The 22,959-nt window shown below is 41.4% G+C and overlaps 1 protein-coding gene across 3 annotated transcripts in view; it reads left to right on the top strand.

Annotated features, from left to right (window-relative positions):
• Nucleotides 1-22,959, top strand: part of LOC140188342 (unconventional myosin-Vb-like) — a 166,976-nt gene that overhangs the window by 69,123 nt on the left and 74,894 nt on the right. For all 3 annotated transcript variants that reach the window (XM_072244508.1, XM_072244507.1, XM_072244506.1), the window contains 5 exons: nt 8,037-8,168; nt 12,377-12,474; nt 15,199-15,285; nt 19,808-19,916; nt 21,517-21,728. In XM_072244508.1, the coding sequence (XP_072100609.1) occupies nt 8,037-8,168; nt 12,377-12,474; nt 15,199-15,285; nt 19,808-19,916; nt 21,517-21,728 (638 nt within the window). The remainder of the gene's footprint in view (nt 1-8,036; nt 8,169-12,376; nt 12,475-15,198; nt 15,286-19,807; nt 19,917-21,516; nt 21,729-22,959) is intronic.

The raw sequence follows: 22,959 nt of genomic DNA, 5'->3' as shown, positions 1-22,959 counted from the left end.
TGTCAAACAACAAAGGACCCAGCACCGATCCCTGTGACACACCGCTTGTCACAGGCCTGCAGTCAGAGGTGCAACCATCTACCACCACCCTCTGGCTTCTTCCGCAAAGGTAATATCTAATCCAATTTACCACCTTATCCAGTATGCCAAGCGACTAAAGCTTCTTGTCCAGCCTGCCACGTGGGACCTTGTCAATGCCTTACTAAAGTCCATGTAGACACCACCCACTACCTTGCCTTCATCCACTTTCCTAGTAACTTCCTCAAACTCCATGAGATTGGTTAGACCTGACCTACCATGCACGAGCCATGCTGACTATCCTTAATCAGTCCATGTCTAACCAAATACTTAAAAATGTGGTCTCTTAGAATACATTCCCACAACTGACTGTCAGAATCACTGGCCTATAATTTCCTGATTTCCATTTGAAGCCTTTTTAAAACAGTGGAACAACATTGGCTATTCTCTGATCCTCTGGTACCTCTCCTGTCACGAAGGATGTTTTAAATATCTCTGCTAGGACCCTGACAATTTCTGCACTTGCCTCTGATAGGGTCCGAGGGAACACCATGTCAGGCCCTAGGGATTTATCCACCCTGATTTGCCTCAGGGTAGCAAACACCACTTCCTCTGTAATCGGCACAGGGTGAATGAAGTTGATGCCTTGCTTTTGCCTCACTTCTATAGACTAATACAGACGCAGAGAACGCATTTAAGATCTTCTCCCCATCTGTTTTGACTCCACCCTTCGGGTATTCCAGAGGACCAATTTTGTCCTTAGTAATCCCTTTCCTCTTGTGTTTGAAAACAATTGAACTTCCATTGAGGATTTGTTTAAAAAAAACAGTTGGAAAATGGAAGGTTGTGATCCTGCATGTCCCTTGTTTTCAAAAATCTGAGTATAATTGAAGGCATTTTATTCAGTCAAGGCTCATTTGCCTTGCTGGCTGAGATGGTGTATAATTCCCATCCCTAGTTACCTGGTGGTAGTTAGCTGCCTTTTTAAACTGCTGCATCTTCAAAAGGCGATGCCTGAAAAAGGCAGCATCTGTCGTTAAGGACCCTCACCACCCAGGATATGCCCTCTTCTCATTGCTACCATCGAGGAGGAGGTACAGAAGCCCGAAGACACACACTCAATGTTTTAGCAAATGCTGCTTCTCCACTGCCATTGGGGCGCCATGGTACCGTGGCAGCTCGGGGGTTCAGTGTTCAGAATTCATTTCCGATGCCGTCTGTGAATGTGTACGTTTCCTCAGTGGCTCCAGTATCTTGTATGTTCACCCTGTGGACATGTGGGTTTCCTCACTGTCCACACTTCCCTCCCACATTCCAAAGACAGACCGGTTAATCGGTCATTGTACATTGTTCTGTGACTTGTTTGATCATTTGTGTCCTACGGTGTGGGCAATCATGGCCTCTCTATTAATGACCATGATTGTCCTTGGTTACTTTTCTTCTACAGAACTGGTTTGCCATTGTCTTCTGGGCGGTGTCTTTACAAGATGGGTGAGCCCAGCCATTATCAATGCTCTTCAGAGATTGTCTTTCTGGTGTCAGATGTTGCATAACCAGGACTTGTGATGTGCACCAGCTGCTCATACGACTATACACCTCCTGCCCCCATGGCTTCATGTGACCCTGATCGGGGAAGGTGGGGGGGTGGTTCAGCAGGTGCTACACCTCTTCCAAGGGTGACCTGAGGGCTAGTGGGGGCAAGGAGCGCTTTGTACCTCCTTTGGTGGAGACATGTGTCCACCCCACCACCTGTGATTAGGCCAGGGTTATACTGGGGGGGTGGGGGGTGGGGGGGGGGGCAGCACGACCTGCTAGGCTGGAAGGGTCTGTTCTGTGCTGCATCTCTAAATGAATATCTGAATGGTCGCAAACACCACCTTGCTATTTTGCTCTCACTACTACATTTTAAAAATATTTCTGATTGTAACTTCGTTTTTTTTAACTGTCCTGTACTGCTGCCGCAGGACAGCAAATTTCACGGCGTATCTGTGGTAATAAACCTGATTCTGACCAGTTTATTATTCAGATAATAAACGAGAATTGTGTTTCTTATCAGAGTCCTGGATTCTGCTGGTATTATCAGATCCTTCAGATGTCAGTATTCCCCCAGTGCTTTTAGAAGAGTGCAGGGTGATTTGATTGTACTTCCAGTCTACTGCGATTGCATTTTCAAAAAGGTGTCATTTCAGCTTGCTTTGCACTGTAATTACCATTATAATTAAGCTGCATTTGCTTTCTACGTGCCAGCCTTCACAACTCAGTAACCACAGGACATGTTCCCGTTCCATGAGTGAAATGCTGTCATTCTGCAGCTGTAATGCATTCCTCCTCTCCCCCTGCTGCGAAACATTCCGTGTGCCCATCTCTTCTATCGTAGGCTGGACACCTTGTGAATATTACACAAATGGTTCCTCCCTTTTCGTGATGTGGCCGTCTCTGGCTCTGGTCTGCTCATAGTTGCAAAGGGTTTTCCCAGTGCTCTTAGCTTCTAGCAAGCCCCACTTGCTGTACGATTAGATCAAAATAAGTTCATGATCAAAGTACATACGAGTTTTGTTGTTATACATGAATTACTTTTATTGTTTGCATAATTTAGTTGTTTCCTGCACATCGGGTGTTTGACGGTCTTCCATTTAGTGGGTTCTGTTGGGTTTCTTTGTGTCTGTCTGTCAGGAGACAAATCTGAGGTTATATATAGTTTGCATACATAGAACATAGAATCTACAGCACATTACAGGCCCTTCGGCCCACAATGTTGTGCCGACCATGTAACCTACTCTAGAGACTGCCTAGAATTTCCCTACTGCATTGCCCTCTATTTTCCTAAGCTCCATGTATCTATCTAAGGGGCCCTTAAAAGACCCTATTGTATCAACTTCTATCACCGCCGTTGACAGTGCATTCCACGCACCCACCACTCTCTGTATGGAAAAACCTACCCTGACATCTCCTCGGTACCTGTTTCTAAGCACCTTAAAACTATGCTCCTTCGTGTTAGCCATTTCAGCCCTGGGAAAAAAATCTCTGTCTATCCACATGATCAATGCCCCTTGTCATCTTGTACACCTCTCTCAGTTCACCTTTCATCCTCCGTCGCTCGAAGGAGAAAAGGCCACGTTCACTCAACCTATTCTAGTAAGATATGCCCTCCAATCCAGGCAACGTCCTTGTAAATCTCCTCTGCACTCTCTCTGTAGTATCCACATCCTTCCTGTAGTGAAGTAACCAGAACTAAACAGAGTACTCCAAGTGGGGTCTGACCAAGGTCTTGTATAGCTGTAACATATGTTGATAATGTACTATGTTCTGTGAACACAAAATAATCTGCAGATGCTGGGATCAAAGCAACACTCACAGTACGCTGGAGGAACTCAGCAGGTCGGGCAGCATCAGTGGAAACGCTGAGTCGACGTTTCGGGCCAGAACCCATCGCTTCCACTGATGCTGCCCGACCTGCTGAGTTCCTCAGTGTACTGTGAGCGTTGCTAAGTTCTGTGAATGTCTACAGGAAAATGAATCGCAAACTAGTATATAGTGACAAAGTTCAAAGAAATATTATAGAATCAATGAAAAACTGCAGATAAACAAAGAATTTCAAACAACCAGTGGATAAAAGGAGGCAAATCATGCAAATAATAGAAGTAAATAAATAATGGTGAGAGCATGGGTTGTAAAGAGTCTTTGAAAATGAGTGTTTAGGCCGTGGAATCAGCTCAGTGTCGGGGTGAGTGAAGTTATCCACGCTGGTTCAGGAGCCTGGTGGTTGAAGGGTAGTAACTGTTCCTGAACCTGGCGGCATAGCGCGTGAGGCTATGGAACCTCCTGCCCAGTGGTGGTAGTGAGAAGACAGTACATGTATCTGTATGTTTAGGTTAGTACTGATAACCGTGCCACCCCATTTGGTATCATTATCCAAGTCTGTATTCTGTCAATCTAGCGTAACGTAGCTGAAATGAAATTGCAGTTTGAATCTCTCCCCAGACGCCTTTTGTTCTAATTTTTTAGCAGGGTTTTGGCCAGTTGATTTTTAGATTTGATCATCGATGTTACCGATTGTGTTTCAACCTGTAGTGTAGTGCAATACTTTTTTTTAAGTTCAATAGCTCTGGATGCAACTTGCTCAAACCTAAAACTTTTTTTTTCTTTCTTTGCCAATCCTGATGAAACGATGCAGAAGGTAATTTTCTTGCTCTTTGTATGACCACTGTCCTCACTTTTACTAACAGGATCTATTTATTGGTTGAGATTGTTGCCCAATTACATTCACTGTACCTCTGATCCCTAGTAAATGGAATGTACTTTATTCCTGTACTATGAAAGCCCTTGATTTCCTAAGCTTAAGATTCTATGGACATTTAACAACTCTGCTTTGCCATGTGCAGTTTGGATAATCTCATTTCAAAATTGACTGTAAGTTTATCCAAAGGAGGTTCATGAAAATGATCCCAGAAATGAAAGGTTTAACGTATGAGGAGCATTTGATTGCCTGTACTTGCTGGAGTTTAGAAGAATGGGGGGGCGGGGGCCGCAGGAAAATCTCATTAAAACCTACCAAATATTGAAAGGTCTAGACAGTGGATGTGGAAAGGATGCTTCCAGTAATGGGAGATTCTAGGACTAGAGGAACAGCTTCAGAATGGAGGGGTATCCATTTAGAACAGAGATAAGGAGGAATTTCTTTAGCCAGAGGGTGGTGAATCTGGGGAATTCATTGCTATAGGCAGCTTTGGAGGTGAAAATCACTTGATATACTTAAAGCAGAGGTTGATGGATCCTTGATTAGTAAAGGCATCAAAGGTTATGGGGAGGAGGCAGAAGAATAGGTTTGAGAGGAACAATAAAGCAGCCCTGATCAAATGATGGAACAGACTCGATGGGCTGAATGGCTTAATTGTGCTTCTATGTCTTATGAATATGTTGTACTGCAACACCATGTTGCCCGTTTCTCTCTTCACAGCTTTAGGATTAGTTAATGTTCTTGTTGTGGCCATGCTTCGTAAGAACTTGCTCAAGCCTGAAGCTTTTATGTGATGTAGAGCTTATTGGGAACTTGTTTAATATCACATTTGTTTAATGAAATAATTGTGTTGCTTGCTGTTAAGAATAGTTTTAATTTTGACCACGTTCACATAAGCACATGGTTTTTCTCCAGCCTGGGACGGTAAACTGTGCATTTGGGAATTTTGTTCTAACACTAACTATTTTATTTTACCATTTCTCCTGCATGGAAGGGTTCTGGATTTGGGTGTAATGGGGAGGGGGGGCGGAGTTTCAACTTTGTCTTGCCTATCCTGCACACTAATCTTGATGGTTTTAGAAAAAACATGTGTAAGTGTCAGCTTGCTATGGGTTCCACATTCATGATGAACATTTCAAAACCAATCAAGCTTGAAGTCGGGATATCCGTGCTAATTTCTTGCCTTCTTGCCTATCAAATGTTTTATTTTGCTGTTTTGCGTAAACTTCATTTTGATTTGTTCTGCTATCTTCTGCTCCACATCATTGTTGGTCAGCCTGGCAGTGAACCTACTGCAGGGATGTGGCAGGAATAAATAGAGATTCTGCGGACGCTGGAAATCCAGAACAACACACACAAAATGCTGGAGGAACTCAGCAGGGCAGGCAGCATCTATGGAGATGAATCAATAGTCAACGATTCAGGAAGAGACCCTTTATCAGGACTGGAAAGAAAGGGGCAAAATGTCAGAATGAAAAGATGGGGAGAAGGAAGAAGGGCAAGTTAGAAGGTGATAGGTGAAGCCAGGTAGGTAGGAAAGGTCAGGGCTAGAGAAGGAATGTGATGGGAGAGAAGAGTGGACCATAGGAGAAAGGGAAGGAGGACGGGACCAAGAGGCAGGTGATGGGCAGGTGAGATGACGCAAGAGGCCAGAGTGGGGAATAGAGGAGTGGAGGGGGAGGGAATTTTTTAAAATGTATGTAACCAGAAGGAGAAATCAATATTCATGCCATCAGGTTGGAGGCTACCCAGAAGGAATACAAGATTTGCTCCTCCACCCTGAGGGCGACTCATCATGGACTGGAATGTTGGCCATCGGGAAGTTCTGCTCTACCTGCCAAAAGTGGAACGCCTACCATTATCTACAGTGTAGGACTAATCATCTACTTCAAGGAGAAAACTCTCCTGGGTGATTTGTGAGATAGTTCATGGGTGTTCAGTGAAGTAGAGGAAGAGATGTTTACCAGGTGTTAACCATGTTTGAGTGAGAAGGAGATGTAGATAGGGATTGAAACTCCCAAATACTCCAGAAATTGAATGGTGGAAGTGATTATTGATATGAATTTTAAATTCTGAGCTCTGGGTATGGGAGATTGTCAAGCTTATCCAGATACTGGGCAAATAAATTTGGGATAGGGTGCTTTCAGGGAGCTGAAATTGGTAATAAAACTGGAAGGCAAACTGTGGCAATGTCTGAGTTTGAGATGGTCTAAGATCCTGCTGATAGAGATGTGAAGCTTGGTTTCATGATGGAAGATGGAGGTTTTGCATCACTGACTTCTGTTCTCTCCATTAACTGGGAGGGAAACAGGAGAAGGTTGCTGTTGGGGTTGAGCTGAAGTAAGCTCTTGGTGCTTGGTACATGACTGCCCAACAGAGACTTGGTTTTGATGACTTTTGGAGGGGACCCCAGTTTTGGATGTTGCTCAAGGCCAGAATGCTTGTCGGGAGAAGTAGTTGCAGAATGTAGATCTTAGAATATTAATGCAAATACTTCAAGAGTAAATTCTCATTCCAGTCTATAAGGAGTTTGTCGTTTTCCCAAACACAAGAGATTCTGCAGATGCTTGAAATCTGAAGCAACACATGCAAACGCTGGAGGAGCTTTGCTGGCCAGGCAGCATCTTTGGAAAAGAGTAAGCAGTTGATGTTTCGGCCGAGACCCTTCATCAGTCCTGATGAAAGTTCAAAGTACAACTTATTATCAGATTACATACATGTCACCACATACAATCCTGAGATTCTTTTTCTGCAGACATACCTGGCAAATCTAGAGAACAGTAAGAGTAAACAGGATCAATAGACAACAAACTGTAGAAATGTAAATATAAACAAATAGCAATAAACAACAAACATGAAATAACAAGATAGAGTTTTTACAGTGAGACCATTGGTTGTGAGAACACCAGAAGTGGAATGAGTATAGTTATCCCCCTTTGTTCAAGAGCTGATGGCTGAGGAGTAGTTACTGTTCTTGAACTGGTGGTGTGAGTTGTGAGGCTCCTGTACCTTCTACCTGAAGGGCAGCAATGAGAAAAGAGCATGGCCTGGATGGTGAGTGCTGCTTTTCTATGGCAATGCTTAATGTAGATGTTCTCATTGGTTGAGAGGGTTTTACCTGTGAATTACTGGGCCATATCCACTACCTTTTGAAAGGTCTCAACCTGAAATATTCACAGTTTACTCTTTTCCATAGATGCTAGCTGACCTACTGAGCTCCTCCAGCCTTGTGTGAGTGTCTCTCTCTGTCTGTCTCTCTGTCTGTCTCTGTCTCTGTCTCCCCAGTTGCCACGTGGGTGATCCAGTTTCCTCCCACATCCCACAGACATACGGATTGGTCATTGAATTGGTCACATGATTGTAATTGGGAACCATGAGTTCATTGGGCTAGAAGGGCCTGGTCACATGATTGTAATTGGGAACTATGGGTTCATTGGGCTGGAAGGGCCAGTTCCTGTGTTGAATCTCTTTTTAAAGTTATTGTATAGAGGTAGAGTGAAGAATCTTGTGGGTCTTGGTAATTTGAGTTTGGTTGTAATAGCATTGGAATCAACTTTAATGGGGAAAGGTCTCATTACTCTTGACTGGAAATAAGATTCAGACAATGTCATGGTGATGAGTAGTGGAATTCCTTCACGGAGCTGTCTGAGATCTGAATTCAAAGTGGGGTTTCAGTCCAATCTCTCAAACACTGTTGCACGCTAGACAATGATACAGGACAGAATCTGTGTTTTCTTGAAATAATATCTCACTGTTAACCTTCCTTCATTCTGTTGCTCAGTCAATGTTGATTGCTGAGCTGTTCCAGAAGGAAGATGTTTCTTCAGGGCATCACACCTCCAACATCACGCTAAGGTCTCTAAGAAAAGCTTCACCTGCGACGAGTGAGCACAAGAAAACTGTGAGCTATCAGGTAACTTTGTTATTTTTACAAACATTCAATGCTGCTGCCTCAACTGTCTAGTTACACTCAGTGGCGTCTTTAATAGGTAGAGGAGAGTGCCTCATAAAGTGGCCACCAGAGTGGAACCTGCTCTGATCTGCTGCTGCTGCAGCCCATGAACTTCAGGTTTCAACGTGTGCATTCAGAGATGCTCTTCTGCACACCACACGGATATTTCAGTTACTGTTGCCTTCCTGTTAACTCGAACCAATCTGGCCATTCTCTTCTGACCATTAACAAGGTACTTTCACCCACAGAACAGCCGCTCACTGAGGATTTTGCTTTTCTCGCCCCATTCTCTGTAAACTCTAGAGACTGTTGTGTGTGACAATCCCAGGAGATCAGCAGTTTCTGAGATGCTCAAACCACCCAGTCTGGCACCAACAATCATTCCACGGTCAAAGTCATTTAGATCACATTTCTTCCCCAATCTGATGTTTGGTCTGAACCTCTTGACCATGTTGACATGCTTGTATGTATTGAATTGCTGCCACATGATTGGCTGATTGGATATTTCCATTAATGAGCAGGTGTTCCTAATCAAGTGGCCACTAAGTGTATGACATTCTTGTACTTTTCAAGAACCAAAGTGACCCGAAATTTTTCCGTCACCAAGGATTGTTTGAGTGTAACCATTATGATGTCTTCTAACAGTGGGATAAAGCTAGAAACACAAAATAATGCTTCAGTCAATGTTTTTAATTTGGATTTTTACCATGCTATGTATAATAGTGTTAACTTAAGCATCATGGAAATATATGGCCAATAAAGCTTAAAGTGTAATGCCCATGTGAATTCTCCTTGCATTATCACACTACCTCACTATTTTCCTGCACTGCTTATTTTTCTGTATAAATGCCTGTATTTATTGCAATTTAGTTTTTAAATTGTGTATTGCAATGTGCTGCTGTTGCAAAACAACAGATTTCGCAACCTATGCTAGTGATGGTAAACCTGGTTCTGATGATTTCTCCTTGCACTGGAAGTCTTGCCCAAATTTTATTGCAGAAACATTAAATCATTGCTATGTTGTTCAGATTCTGATTAATTTTCACATGTACAGTAAAATGAGTCATTTGCATTAACAACCCACTCTCAACACTGTGCTGGGAGGCAGCCTGCCAGTGTCACCACGCATTCTGGCACCAACATAACGTACCCACAATGCTTGGCAGAACAACACAAGCAGCAAGAATGACAAGATGACAACAGGGAAACGAGCCCTTTTACCACCCACCCATTCGCGCTCTCACGCAGACGGGCCTTCAACACCAGATCAGGCTACCTGACACTCAAGCTCCTGTTCTCCAGTCCCTGGCCCAGACTTGCAGATCTCAGGCCTCTGGCTACTGGGTAAGCTGGCCCAGGGGCTTCGACTTTTGGGCTTCTCACCTCCAGGTGACAACTGGGCACACTGGAGGTTGTGGTAAAACAAAGGACTCTCCGGAAAATCCTGGCAATCCTAGACAATGCATGCCACTTTTAGCTGAACAGAGTGCTAAATGAGGTCATTCTTGCCCTCTGCCATTAGGCTCCATAATGAGTTAATCTACAGCCAGCGAAGTTATGACCCCCTCCTGTTAGACCGTTATTAACCTCTGTTTACCACACCCTGCTAACGCAGACACCCTGTGCAATACTGCCATCACCTATCTGGACATTGTGAATGTGCACCCATTACTGTATAATATTATGGTAATTCTTGCACTACCATCTTATCAGTGTGACTTGGAAATCCTGTCATCTTTGATTTATAAATCTTGTATATCTTATTTTTTAAGGTAACTTATCTTTTCATTCTTTCTATATTTGTATATCCATGCACTTGTGACACTAATTTCCTCTGGGATCAATGGTGTCTGTGTGAAGTTTGCTGGCACGTGATTCTGCTCCATCAGACATTTATCTCAAGTGAAATGGCACTGACTCCTTGTTGTGTGTCTGACACTGGCGACGGTGTGTCAATACCTTACTCATAAGCTTGCTGCTTGTGGCTGGTGTTTGAACATCAGAACATAGAACAGTCCAGCCCATGATGTTGTGCTGATCTTACAACCCGCTCCAGGATCAATCTAACTGTTCTCTCCCTGCAGCCCATTACCAATACAAACCCGCAGGGCGCCACGGTAGCGTAGTGGCTAGTGCAACAGCATTACAGTGCGCATTTCGGAATTCAATTCCGGAATCTCTGTACGTTCTTCCTCTGTGCATGTGGGTCTTCTCTGGCTCATCTGGTGTGCTTCCACCGTCCAAAGACTGACTGGGTAGGTTAGGGTTACTCGGGTTGTCAGGGGCTGCTGGGGCGGGGCAGCTTGACGGACCTACTCCACATTGTATCGCTAGATAAAGCAGCCCCCCACTTTTCTATCATCCATGCGCCTATTTAAGACTTTCTAATGTCCCCAATGTATCTGTCTCTGCCACCACCTTGTCAGGGCATTCCATGCACCCCCCACTGTGTGAAACAAAACTTGCCTTAAAATCATGCCCCCTTGTAAATTGGTCATTTCCACCCTGGGATAAAGTCTCCAGCTAACCACTCAGTCTATGCCTCATCATCTTGTAACCTCTATCCAGTCAGCTCTCATTCTCCTTTGCTCCAAAGAGAAAAATCCTAGCTCACTCAGCCTATCTGCAATAGACATACACATCCAATCCAGGCACCATTCTGGTAAGTCTCCTCTGCACCCTCTCTAAAGCTTCCACATCCTTCCCATAATGAGGCAACCAGAACTGAACACAATATCCCAAGTGAGCCCTAACCAGAGTTTTTCAGAGCTGTAACATTACCCTGTGGCTCTTGAACTCAATCCCCTGACCAATGAAGGCCAGCGCATCATACACCTTAACAATCCTCTCAACTCACACAGTATGAATGTGGACCTCAAGATCACTCTGTTCCTCTCGCATGCTAAGAATCTGGCCTTTAACCCTGTATTCATTTTAGCTGCTGAAACGCCCGTGAGTGAACTACAAGTCTGACACTTGCTAACGTTTTGCGTCACTAAGATCTGAAGCTAATGCTGGACCCCAGCATCAGTTGGGGTGTAATAGTGGTGTGCTGCCATTCAGATCTAATGCAGAGTAATGGGGGAGGGAACGTCGACTCAGACCATGAGAGACCTGCGTTGGGCATTTTCATGCCTTACAAGGCACAGATTGGAAGTCTGTGTGGGGCGCCACTCCTCGCACAGACTAGAGCAACGTGTGGTTAAGTGCCTTGCTCAAGGACACAAACACGCTGCCACAGCTGAGGCTCGAACTAGTGACCTTCAGATCACTAGAGGAACGCCTTAACCATTTGGCCACGTGCAGAGTAAGACTGGAGAAGCATTAGCAATGTGGGACTTTGAGGCTTCTGGGCTAAGAAGCAAAAGGGTGGGGGGGCGTTTACCGTATTTCTGTGGTCCAATTTTAATCATTCTTGAATTTTAATAGTTTGATAATATAATCGTATTTAAATATTTTAATCCCAATGGAGGGTGAAGGCCCAGAGAAGACCCATCCTAGGAGTTGGAGGACTATCTATTGTGTGTGAGCGGGTGGGTGGTCAGGAGGGAGGGAAGGGACTTGTTTTTCTGTTGCTTCATTGCTGCTGTTCTGCTGAATACTGTGGGCATGCTATGTTTGCGCTGATATTTACGAGCTGCACCCAGCACGTCCTCAGAACACACAAAACGCTGGAGGAACTCAGCAGGTCAGGCAGCATCTATGAAGGGGAACAAAGAACCTTCAATAGGACTGGAAAGGAAGGAGAGGACGCCAGAATAAGAAGGTGGGGGTGGGGGGTGTGGAAGGAGGACCATCTAGACGGTGGAAGGTGGAACCAGGTGTGGGGGAGAGGGGTGATGGATTGAGAAGCTGGAAGGTGATGGGTAGAAATGCTGAAGGAGGAATCTGATAGAAGAAGAGAGGGGACCATGGTTTCAATCCCTGCCATGTGTTGGCTGTTAATGCAAAGGAATCTTTTAGTTTGTGTAAAAGCTGTATTCCTCTTGAGACTTCTGTTGGAGGAATTGAACAATATAATTTGTCAATGAGGAGCCTTGTCAGTATTTCTTGCTGTGAAAACTATTTAATTAAGAATGAGTAATATTTAATATTTAGTATTGAGGACATTGAAGATTAATGCATCTTCTATGCATTACCTAATGATTGATGTACATTTTGCTTTGTAGTTTCGAACTTCACTCCGTCTGCTTATGGAAACTTTAAATTCTACAACCCCACATTATGTTCGCTGCTTGAAACCAAATGATACAAAGCAATCTTTCTTGTAAGTAAACTTGATTTGGCTGCTTTAATTGTCATTTAATATAAATGTTTGTAATATCTTCCGAGATGGTGCACAATTCCAAAGCACTAAAGAATCAATTAAGCAATTAATAATAAGAATGATTAATTTGTAAACAAGAGAAAATCTGCAGATACTGAAAATCCAAGGAACACACACAAATTGCTGGAGGAACTCAGCAGCCCAGGCAGCATCTATGGAAAAAAAAAGTATAGTCAACGTTTCAGGCCGAGTGTCCTGCCGAACGGTTTCAGCTTGAAAAGTTGACTACTGTTTTCCATAGATGCTGCCTGACCTGCTGAGTTCCTCCAGCATTTTGTGTAATTAATTTATGAAGTACTTTGTATCACATTGTGGCTATGAAAAGCTCTTTACAATGGGATAAAGTGCAAATATGCAAATTTAAAAGAAAATTAACAAAAATAAAAGACAAAAAGATGTTAGTTAAAAGCCAGATTAAATAAATAGCTTATGATCTGATGTTTAAAAGTGTCGACTGAGTCTGCAACCCTTGTAAGTTTTGGGTGTTGAATTCCACAGTTTAGGAGCGTAATTCAGAAAAGCTGACCTGCCAATTATCAGAAAAGCTGACCTGCCAATTATCTTTAGAGGAGATTAAGTTTAAGAGACTGGCAGAAGAAGACCTGAGAGGTTGAACAGGATTATAAAATGAGAACGATTATAACAGAAAGGATTATAATACTTCAGTGGTTTAAAAAGAAACAGGTGATTGAGTTGTGCAGCAGGGAAATGGGCTCTTTGGTCCAATTTATCTGCGCCAAAAGAGTGATTTATTATTTACAGTATTTGTTTATTGAGATCGTGCGGAACAGGCCGTTTGAATCATGTCTTCCAGCAATCCCCCCCCAATTTATTCATAACCTGATCACAGGACAATTTACAATGACCAATTAACCTACCAACCGGTACGCCTTTGGACTGTGGGAGGAAACCAGAGCACTTGGAGGAAACTCGTGGTCACAGAGAGAATGTACAAACAGGCAACGGTGGGAATTGAACCAGGGTTGCTGGTACTGAAAAGCATTGCGCTGACCACTACTTACTGTGTTTCCATGTGCTGGCAGAACATGGAACAGTACAGGCCCTTTGGCCCACAAAGTTGTGCCTACCCTTTAACATACTCCCAGATCAATCTAACCCTTCCTGCATATTTTCCTTTTATTTACGTGCCTATCTACGAGTTTCTGAACTGTGCCTAATGTGTCTGCATCTACCACCACCCTCCAGCAGGGCATTCCAGACAAACGCTACTGTGTTTATGAAAAAATAATTACCTGTGTCAAAGGTCAACTGAAGGGGTAGCCAATCAGGATCGAGGCAAGTGAACGGGGTCCTATATAAATGCGAGCACTCCCAGAGAGAAACGGCAACAACTGTGCATTAAGGACATCACCTCGACTGGTGATGAAACGCATGCAAGATAATTGCCAAGCTTGGCAAATCCCACCCCCTGTACTTTCCTCCAATCACCTTTAAATTATGGTTGCCTAGTATTAGCCAGTTTCACCCGGGGTGGGGGGAAGTCGTGGGCTGTCCTCGATCTATGCCTCTTATCATCTTGTACACCTCTATCAAGTCACCTCTTATCCTCCTTTACTCCAAAGGGAGAGGCCCTAGCCCTCGGAGCCAGATGGCAAATGGGTGATCATTCCTTGCTCCATTGTAAGCAGGGCCAACTGCTACCAACACTGACCAGTAGGAGGCAGAGATGAGTTCAGCAAGTTGCAAGGTTTGAAAAGAGCTGCTGCGTGATGAACACACAAAATGGTGGAGGAACGCAGAAGGTTCGGCTGCATCTGTGGAGGGAAATGAACAGTTGATATATCAGGCAGGGACCCTTTATGGGGTGGCATGGTAGCCCGATACTTTACAGTACCAGAACCCAGGTTCTATTTCCGCCGCTGTCTGTAAGGAGTTTGTACGCTCTCTCCATAACTGCGTGAGTTTCCTCCGGGTGCTCCGGTTTCCTCCGGCAGTCCAAAGGTGTACCAGTTGGTAGGTTAATCGATTATTGTAAATTGTCCCATGATTAGGCTGGGGTTAAATCGGGGGGATTGCCTGGCACCGTGGCTCAAAGGACCTCTTCCGCACTGTATCTAAATAAATAAATTTTTAAAATGGGTCTGGAAGGAAAGGAGACAAGCTGGAGTAAGGCAGGGGAGGGGAAGGAGCAGGAGCTGGCAGGTGAAAGGTGAGCTACACCTTCGTGGTAGAGTCTGAGTGAGCCCATGGTTGAAGAATTGGAGGGCAGCAGAGATCACAAGAGAGGCAGCAGTGAGAGAGGATCTCACTGAACTCTCATCGAAGAGAGGATTTTTAGGGTGACAAGGTGGTGTAATGGCTAGTGTAACACGATTACAGAACGAGCAACCCGGGTTTGATTCTGCCACTGTCTGTAAGGAGTTTGCACGTTCATCCACTGACTGTGAGTTTCCTCTGGATTGTCTGCTTTCCTCACACATTCCAGGGACATGCAGGTTAGTAGCTTAATTGGTGGTTGGGCTGGTAGGTCTGTATCTCTAAATATACAGTAAATTTAAACTTCAGGGAACCTGTTCTGTTTGATTTACTGCACAATGCAATGTAAAATGGATCTTAAAGCTGTTGTCAAATTTCATTAGCACCTAAATTATTCTCTCCTTTTGTTAATGGCGACTGATCTCCATGTTACTGAACGTTTTCTAGGTTTAATGCAAAGAGAATGGTCCAACAGTTACGAGCTTGTGGTGTTCTTGAGACAGTCCGACTCAGTGCTGCTGGATATCCCTCAAGGTCTGTACTTGCCCTCTGAGGTTAGAGTGACTGAACTTTAATGCCCTTGAGAGTATTTCTTTATTTGGCTTGTCTTTGCAGAAACATAGCTTCAGGAAAGCATCGCTGCACCATCAATCTGCAGGCCATGACACCACTGTTCCCTCTACGCTGCATGGCCACGCAATAACTGAAGTGCTCCCGCGCACATAGCCTTTGTTGCCACGCAGCTAGAAAAAGTTTGTGAAATGTGAAAGATTTTCTTTTATGTACTGTATTAATTATACCCTTCAATTAATAAATGTAATTGCTCAAATTTTATTTGAGAACTTGTACATATCTCAAAAAACATTTAAAATGCAGTGCAGTTTTTAGGCCATCAATTTAAAAAAACACACAAAAATAATCCTGTTCAGAGCAGCAATTTTGTTATAGTCTCAGGCAAATTAGATAATAAATTAATGGTTTTTGCTAATTTGTATGGCCTGAATATGGATGATCCAGGCTTTTTTGAACATTTTTTTTGCTTTTATGAGATTTAAGTTTACATTCTTTGGTTTTAGGAGGAGACTTCAACTGTCGTTTAGACCTTGTTTTAGATTGTTCTTCTTCTAAGTGATTGACGTGTAGTAGATCTGCCTCCTTTATCCAGTCTTTTCTAATGAAATGTGATATTGTTGTTGTTTGGTGCTTTTTGTATCCAACAGATAGGGTACTCATTTTTTTCTCATGTTCATCGTACGTATTCCAGGAATGATTATTTTTTTGTTGATAGCCAATTGATTCCATTAGTTTGATCATGTGAATATAAAGAAATTGCTGTTTCAGATCACGCTCCTGTGTTTTTATCTTTAAATCTTCTGGGTGTTTCCTGAATAAACAGATTCTGGCATTTTAATCCAACTCTGTTATCTGATAAGGCTTTTCAAACATTCTTGGAGAGACAAATTGCTCTTTTTTTTTTGCAGAGAATACGCTAGAAGAGACTTCTAGTCTTATTTTGTGGGTTGCTTTTAAGGCTTATATTAGAGGACAGATTATTTCTTTTACTGCAAGTGTTAAGAAAGAAGCTATTAAGGAGAGAATTGAATTAGCCAATCAGTTGAAACAAATTAGACCAAAAATATGCTTTGGCTCCAGATCCTGCTTTATATAAAAAATGTGTTGAAATTAAAATGAAATACGATCTGCTTTTAACTTATCCAATTGAAACTCAACTTTTTAAAAGATACAAGTCAGTTTTATGTTCATGAAGATAAAACGGGTAAACTATTGGCTAACCAATTAAAGACCTTTATAGTTAAACACCAAATTAAAGAAATTTGTAAAGCTAATGATGATAAAACATCTGATCATTTAGAAATAAATGATACTTTTAGAGAATTCTATTCTAAACTTTATAGCTCTGATCCTCCTAAAGATGATACTGTAATGAATAATTTCTTAGATCGATTAAACATTTCTACACTTTCTGATGATAATCAAAAATTGCTGGATCAACCCATTTCTTATGAGGAAATTGCCAAGGTTGTTCACTCTTTGCATGCGGGAAGATTCCGGGTCTTGATGGATTTTTTGGAGAGTTTTATAAGGCTTTTTCCTCTTTGCTTATACCTCACTTATACTCAATCCTTTCAGATGCTTTTAAATTAGGTAGGTTGCCACAATCTTTGTATGAAGCCTCCATTTCACTTATTCTTAAAAAGAATAAGGATCCAACTGAATGTTCTTCTTACAGACTAATTTCCTTACTTAATGTTGATAATAAAATTTTATCTAAACTTTTGGCTCATAGGATTGAAAATATTTTGCCATCTATTATTTCTGATGATCAGACGGGATTTATCAAAAGTCAATACTCCCGCTTTAATATTTGTCATTTATTGAATGTTATTTATTCTCCTTCTAACGAGATATCGGAGTGTGTGATATCCTTAGATGCTGAGAAAGCCTTTGATCGGGTTGAATGGAATTATTTATTCAAACCTTTAGAAAAATTTAACTTTGGGCCCGATTTTATTCAATGGATTAAATTACTTTATCTGTCTCCCTTTGCTCAGGTTCTTACTAACTCTCAGAATTCTAAACCATTTAAACTTCAATGTGGAACTAGACAAGGTTGTCCTTTGCTTTTTGATTTGGTCTTAGAACCTTTAGCTTTTGCTTTCCGGGAATCTAATGATATCACTGGTGTTTTAAGGAGGGGTATTACTCACAAAGTGTCGCTTTATGCTGATGACCTTTTGCTCTACATTTCTAATATGCAGTCTTCTTTACCTTCCATACTTTCTTTACTTTCCTGCTTTAGTCAGTTTTCAGGATATAAACTTAACTTTCATAAGAGTGAACTTTAATTTGGTATTAGTTAACCTTCCTTTTAAAATTGTAAGAAATCAATTTACTCATTTGGGCATAACAATTACTAGGAATTATAAATTCCTTTTTAAAGACCTTTTTTTTACACTTCTGAATTATGTTAAGGCACTATCAAATTGGTCACCCCTCTCTTTATCGTTGATTGGCAGAATTAATTCTATTAAAATGAATATTTTGCCTAAATTTTTATATTTATTTCAAGCTGTACCTATTTTTATTCCTAAATCCTCTTTTGATTCTCTGGATTCTATTATATCTTCGTATATATGGAAAAATAAAATTTCTCAATTAAATAAAGTTCATCTTCAAAAAGCTAAAAAGAATGGAGGTTTAGCTTTAACCAATTTTAAGTTTTATTACTGGGCAGTCAATATACAGAATCTTACGTTTTGGTTATATTAATCGAGAAGGCTGTCTGGTCTGTGTTTCTTTAGAAGCTAATTCTGTTAATAAATTTTCTATCATTTCTCTTCTCGGATCCTTAATTCCTTTATCTTTTAGTAATTTAACTGATAATTTTGTAGTTAAACACACTTTGAGGATTTGGGTACAATTTAGAAAATATTTTGGTTTATTGAGTTTTTCCACTTTCAAGTCCTACTTTTTCTAACTTTTTTTAAAACCAATGACTGATGTAGTTTTTAAAGAGTGGAATGGATTGTGTATTAAATGTTTTCAGAATTTGTTTGTTGGAGATGGTCTTTCTTCATTTGAACAACTGTCAGCTAAGTATAGCCTACCCAAAACCCACTTATTTTGATATTTACAAATTAGAGACTTCTTGCGTTCTCAAGTACATCCGTTTCCTAAAAGTCCAGATAAGAATTTACTTGACACAATTTTTAATTTGAAACCCTTCCATAATGGATCTATGTCTAATATTTATGGTATGTTGTTGGGAATGAGAAATATTCCTTTAGACAAAATTAAAAATCTCTGGGAACAAGTTTTACAGATTTCAATTTCTGAGGATACTTGGAATGAAATTTTTAAATTGGTTAATACCTCATCATCATGTGCCCGTCATTCCCTTCTACAATTTAAAGTGGTTCATTGGGCCCACATGACTAAAGATAAGCTGTCTCGTTTTTATTCGGATATTTCTCCCTATTGTGATAGATGTAACAATGGAGAACCTTCACTAATTCATATGTTTTGGACTTATCCGAGTCTTGGAAAATATTGGAAAGAAGTATTCCAAATTTTTTCGGTGCTTTTTAAAGTAAATTTAAAACCTCATCCTTTGACTGCCTTATTTGGTATTGTTGGAGGAAATGATATTATTTTGGAGTCACATGATTTGCATATTTCGGCCTTTATGTCTCTTATAGACAGGAGGGCATTGTTGCTTAAGTGGAAGGATGTCACTTTGCCTGCTCATAATCATTGGTTACATGATGTTACGTCATGTTTAAATTCAGAGAAGATTCATTGTTCAATTTTTGAACCTGGACAAGATTTTTTAACATTGTGGGGACCTTTTTCGTATTATTTTCAAAATCTTTGATTTGCTATTGAGCACAGATGTTGGCTAACAATATGTTTTATTATATGATAAGGATTTTTTCCTTTTTTTAACCAAACAGCTTTTTTTTTCTGGTAGTGAGTTTAGCTTTTTTTTGTATAACAAAAGTATATCTTTTGAATATTATGTTTAAATTTAATGTATACGGATGTGGGGTTATGAAACTATATTTGTGATTCCAATATATTGTAATCGATATATAGCTTACTGTACTCTGTATGCTTTTATGTAAGAAATCAATAAAAATATTGAAATAAGAAAAGAGCAGCAATTGCTCCAGCCAGCTGTTTTTAAAATTAATAATAATTAGAGGGAACATTGTACAACAGTTGGGGACTTGGGCCATATTATTATTTTTTTAATATCTTTTTTTTTGGTAACTTTTTCTGCTATGTAATTGTGTGTGCTGCATGTGCTGTGTGTGACTGTTGGCACAATGTTTTTGCATCTTCCCTGGAGGAACACTGTTCGTTTGGCTGTGTTCTCGCACTTGGTTGAAATGACGTTTAAACTTGAACGTGGACACATGAACTCATACAGAGGCACCTTTATTTAGTTGATTCACTGAGTGCTGAGTACATGAACACCTGTTCTGATTCTGTGCTACAACTGTACTATGAACTTCATTTTTCTTTTACTCAGATGGACGTACACAGACTTTTTTAGCCGCTATAGAGTTTTGATGAGAAAAGGTGACATTCATGAGGACAAGAAACAGACTTGTAAAAATGTACTAGAAAATCTAATCAAGGTAAGAAAACAGCTTGTGGGATTTTATGTATCTTTCAAAGGGTACTGTTTCTATGGGGACATTAATTTTTTTTTTACAAATTTAACTTGCATTTCTCCCAACTTTTTTAAAAAAAAACTTAAATGGTGATGTGCACTTTATGAGTGTGTAATATTCAACAAATTCTTCACCTTTGAAATTGGTATTAACGATTCTTCTGCTGCTCTTAATGACCGCACCTTGGTTATAACTCTAAAGCGCATCCGATCCTGACTTCTCTGAAAAAGTCATAACATTTAAGTAATTAAGGAAAAGATGTTTTTGTATGTCCATTCACACTGTCAGTATTCTTCTTTTCACTCACCACAGTGGTATAATGTTTTAATATTAGAAAAGCAGTTCAGTGGATTTACTGATTTTTGGCAAGAATTTTTTTGTTCATGTCTTAAATTCTACCCCCCCCCCCCCCCGGAAGGATCAATATTTTAAACCTCTGCGATGTAGAATTATTAGTTTCAATGTTTAGAGTGCTTGACTATGATTTATTTATCTGGGTGCCATGTGGCATGTAATGCACAGCACAGGTAAGCAGTAAACAATTCGCAGTCCTTGTGACGAGACCTTGATGGTGTTGGGGTATTCATTAGTCATATCTCCTCTTACAAAATGGTCGCCACAGTCACGTAGAGGTTAGCACAACACTATTACAGCCCGGGGTGTTGGAGTTCAGAGTTCACTTCTGGTTTTTCTTTTCCTCCATGTGTCTGTGGGTTTGCTCCGGGTGCTCTGTTTTGTTCCCACAGTCCAAAGACGCACCTGTTAGTAGGTTAATTGGTCTTTGTAAATTGTCCCGTGATTACGCTAGGATTAAACTGGGGTTTGGTGGGTGGCACTGCTCGAAAGGCCAGAAGGGCCTGTTATCTAAATAAATGACATGGACAGGTGAGCAGTAACAATGGGATTTGACCACATTCTGCGCTCTGGTCTCAGAACTAGTTGGTGTTCCACTCACCAGCCCTGGGCCAGTACCAGCTGGATACACGAGTTTACAGAATTCTAGAGCGACATTCTATCTCTGAGATAGAGAACGGGATGACTCAAACTGTTTATTAAACACTGTCCCAGGAAGAAAAATGTTCCAGTATTTAACATTTGCAACCCCTAAAGAATGCTGTGTATTTCAAAAGATTGCTTCTCCTCCTAAACTCCACTGGGTAGGAACATAACCTTTTAGGTGATCCCTCTATACCTGTATCATCAAGTGAACCGTTTCAGAACTGCATTAATATCAGAATTGCAAGCAGGAATATTATGGTACTTCCCAAATCCAGGCACCAATAATGCCAGCAAGTTAAAAAAAAATATATATACGAGAGAGAAACACAGTTTATATGCAAGGAGAGACAAGATTTCTAATGAGTGATGTCTGGAAATGTGATTTCCAAAACCAAGGACTGGAAAGATCTTTGGTTGTAACTCATCATCCTCTAGAATTTGAATCTTTGAGGTGTCTAAAAATTGCCATTTGCACTTGCAGATCATATTTCAGGTTTTGTGATTTTTGTAGTGTTTGTACAAAGTGCTTCAATAATTCCTCCAAACAATACTTTGCCATTGGCAGGATGGGAATAAATATCAATTTGGAAAGAGCAAGATATTCTTTTCGGCGGGACAAGTAGCCTACCTGGAAAAGCTCCGTGTTAACCAGTTGCGCGCTGCCTGCATAATGGTGCAGAAGGTGATGAGAGGTTGGCTTCAGAGAAAGCAATATCTGCAGATGTACAAAGCCACTATTGTAATACAGAAATATACAAGGGGATTTCTGGCTAAAAGGTAAGTGGGGATGGGTTAATCCATGGTAACATTAATTGTGTTTGGGAATTGTTTTTAAGGGAATGGAGTTCTGGTCAGTTTAGAGTGTGTGAGCCAGGTTCATGGTGAATTTCGAAGGAGCCTGGCAAACACCACCAGAACCATTAAGACTTTCAAGTGGTCAGTAGATTAGTGGAATTTTGCTGTTGGTTTTTCAAAGTTGTAATGTGAGTCTGCTCTAAAGACGCACTATATACAGAACCCTCAATTGTCCTTATTTTCAGTGTAAGGGGTTTCTTTTTTTTTTGTCACTGCGTAGTCTAATTAAAATGGCTTCTTTGTTACGTTAACTGCTGAGAAAGTCCTCCCGCTAGCAGTTTGTTTGGATCACATTACTGATAAGAAGGTGTTACGAACCAATTGGGATAGTTGTTATGCTTTTGGTGTGTCTGTAAGATATTGTATGCGCGGGGTTTTGGGGAGAAGGCGGGGGAGAGAGAGAGAGAAAGACCGAGGATGGACCAGGCGCTGTGAGTCCGCTAACGGGGTCGGGCCCGGAGCGGGGCGTTCGGCGAGGAGAGGAGATGGTGATGGACTCGTGTGGAGCGTCTGGTTGACCACCGTCGTTGGTCCCAGGCGGCCGGTCGAGGTGGGCCGAGGGTCGCAGGGTGAAGAAGAAGGGTCCTGAGCTCCAACTGTTTGTGCACGAAGAGATTGAACTTTGATAAGTATGGTGCCTTTTGCTTTCCTTTTATTTTATTCTCTATTAATTATATAGTTCCAGTAATATCTATAAACTGTAAATCATTTAATCGTATCTGGTGTATTGTCTGTTATTTGGGTGGGGTGGGGTACATCACACAGCATCCACACAAACTAATTACCCAGTTTGGTGGGGCCGAGGGCTGTTTCCCTAGATGACAGGGAGCCGAGCGACCCTGAGGTTGGCCAGGGAGGCTACATCAGTGTACAAACCAAGTGCATGAATAGAGACAGAAATTTTCTTGTTTCTATAGATATTTCACTGAGAGCATGCCTGTACTATTTTCTTTTGCCTGATTGGAGCATGCTTTTATTGAATTGAATGCAGGTACAGTCTTCTTAAGCCCGTTACCCCTACTGGGGCATGGGCTACCAACATCATTAGCTCACCAGAGTCCTCTGTCCTGGGCTGATAGAAGGTTGATTGTCATCTGGTGACAGTGGAAGCCAGAGTCAATGACACGGGCAAAGATCTTTCCTCTCCCAGGAA

The sequence above is a fragment of the Mobula birostris genome, chromosome 26 (genome assembly GCF_030028105.1).
Source record: "Mobula birostris isolate sMobBir1 chromosome 26, sMobBir1.hap1, whole genome shotgun sequence".
Taxonomy (NCBI): Eukaryota; Metazoa; Chordata; class Chondrichthyes; order Myliobatiformes; family Myliobatidae; genus Mobula; species Mobula birostris.
The sequence above is the reverse complement of the archived record's forward strand: the minus strand, read 5'-3'. Positions and strand labels throughout refer to the sequence as shown.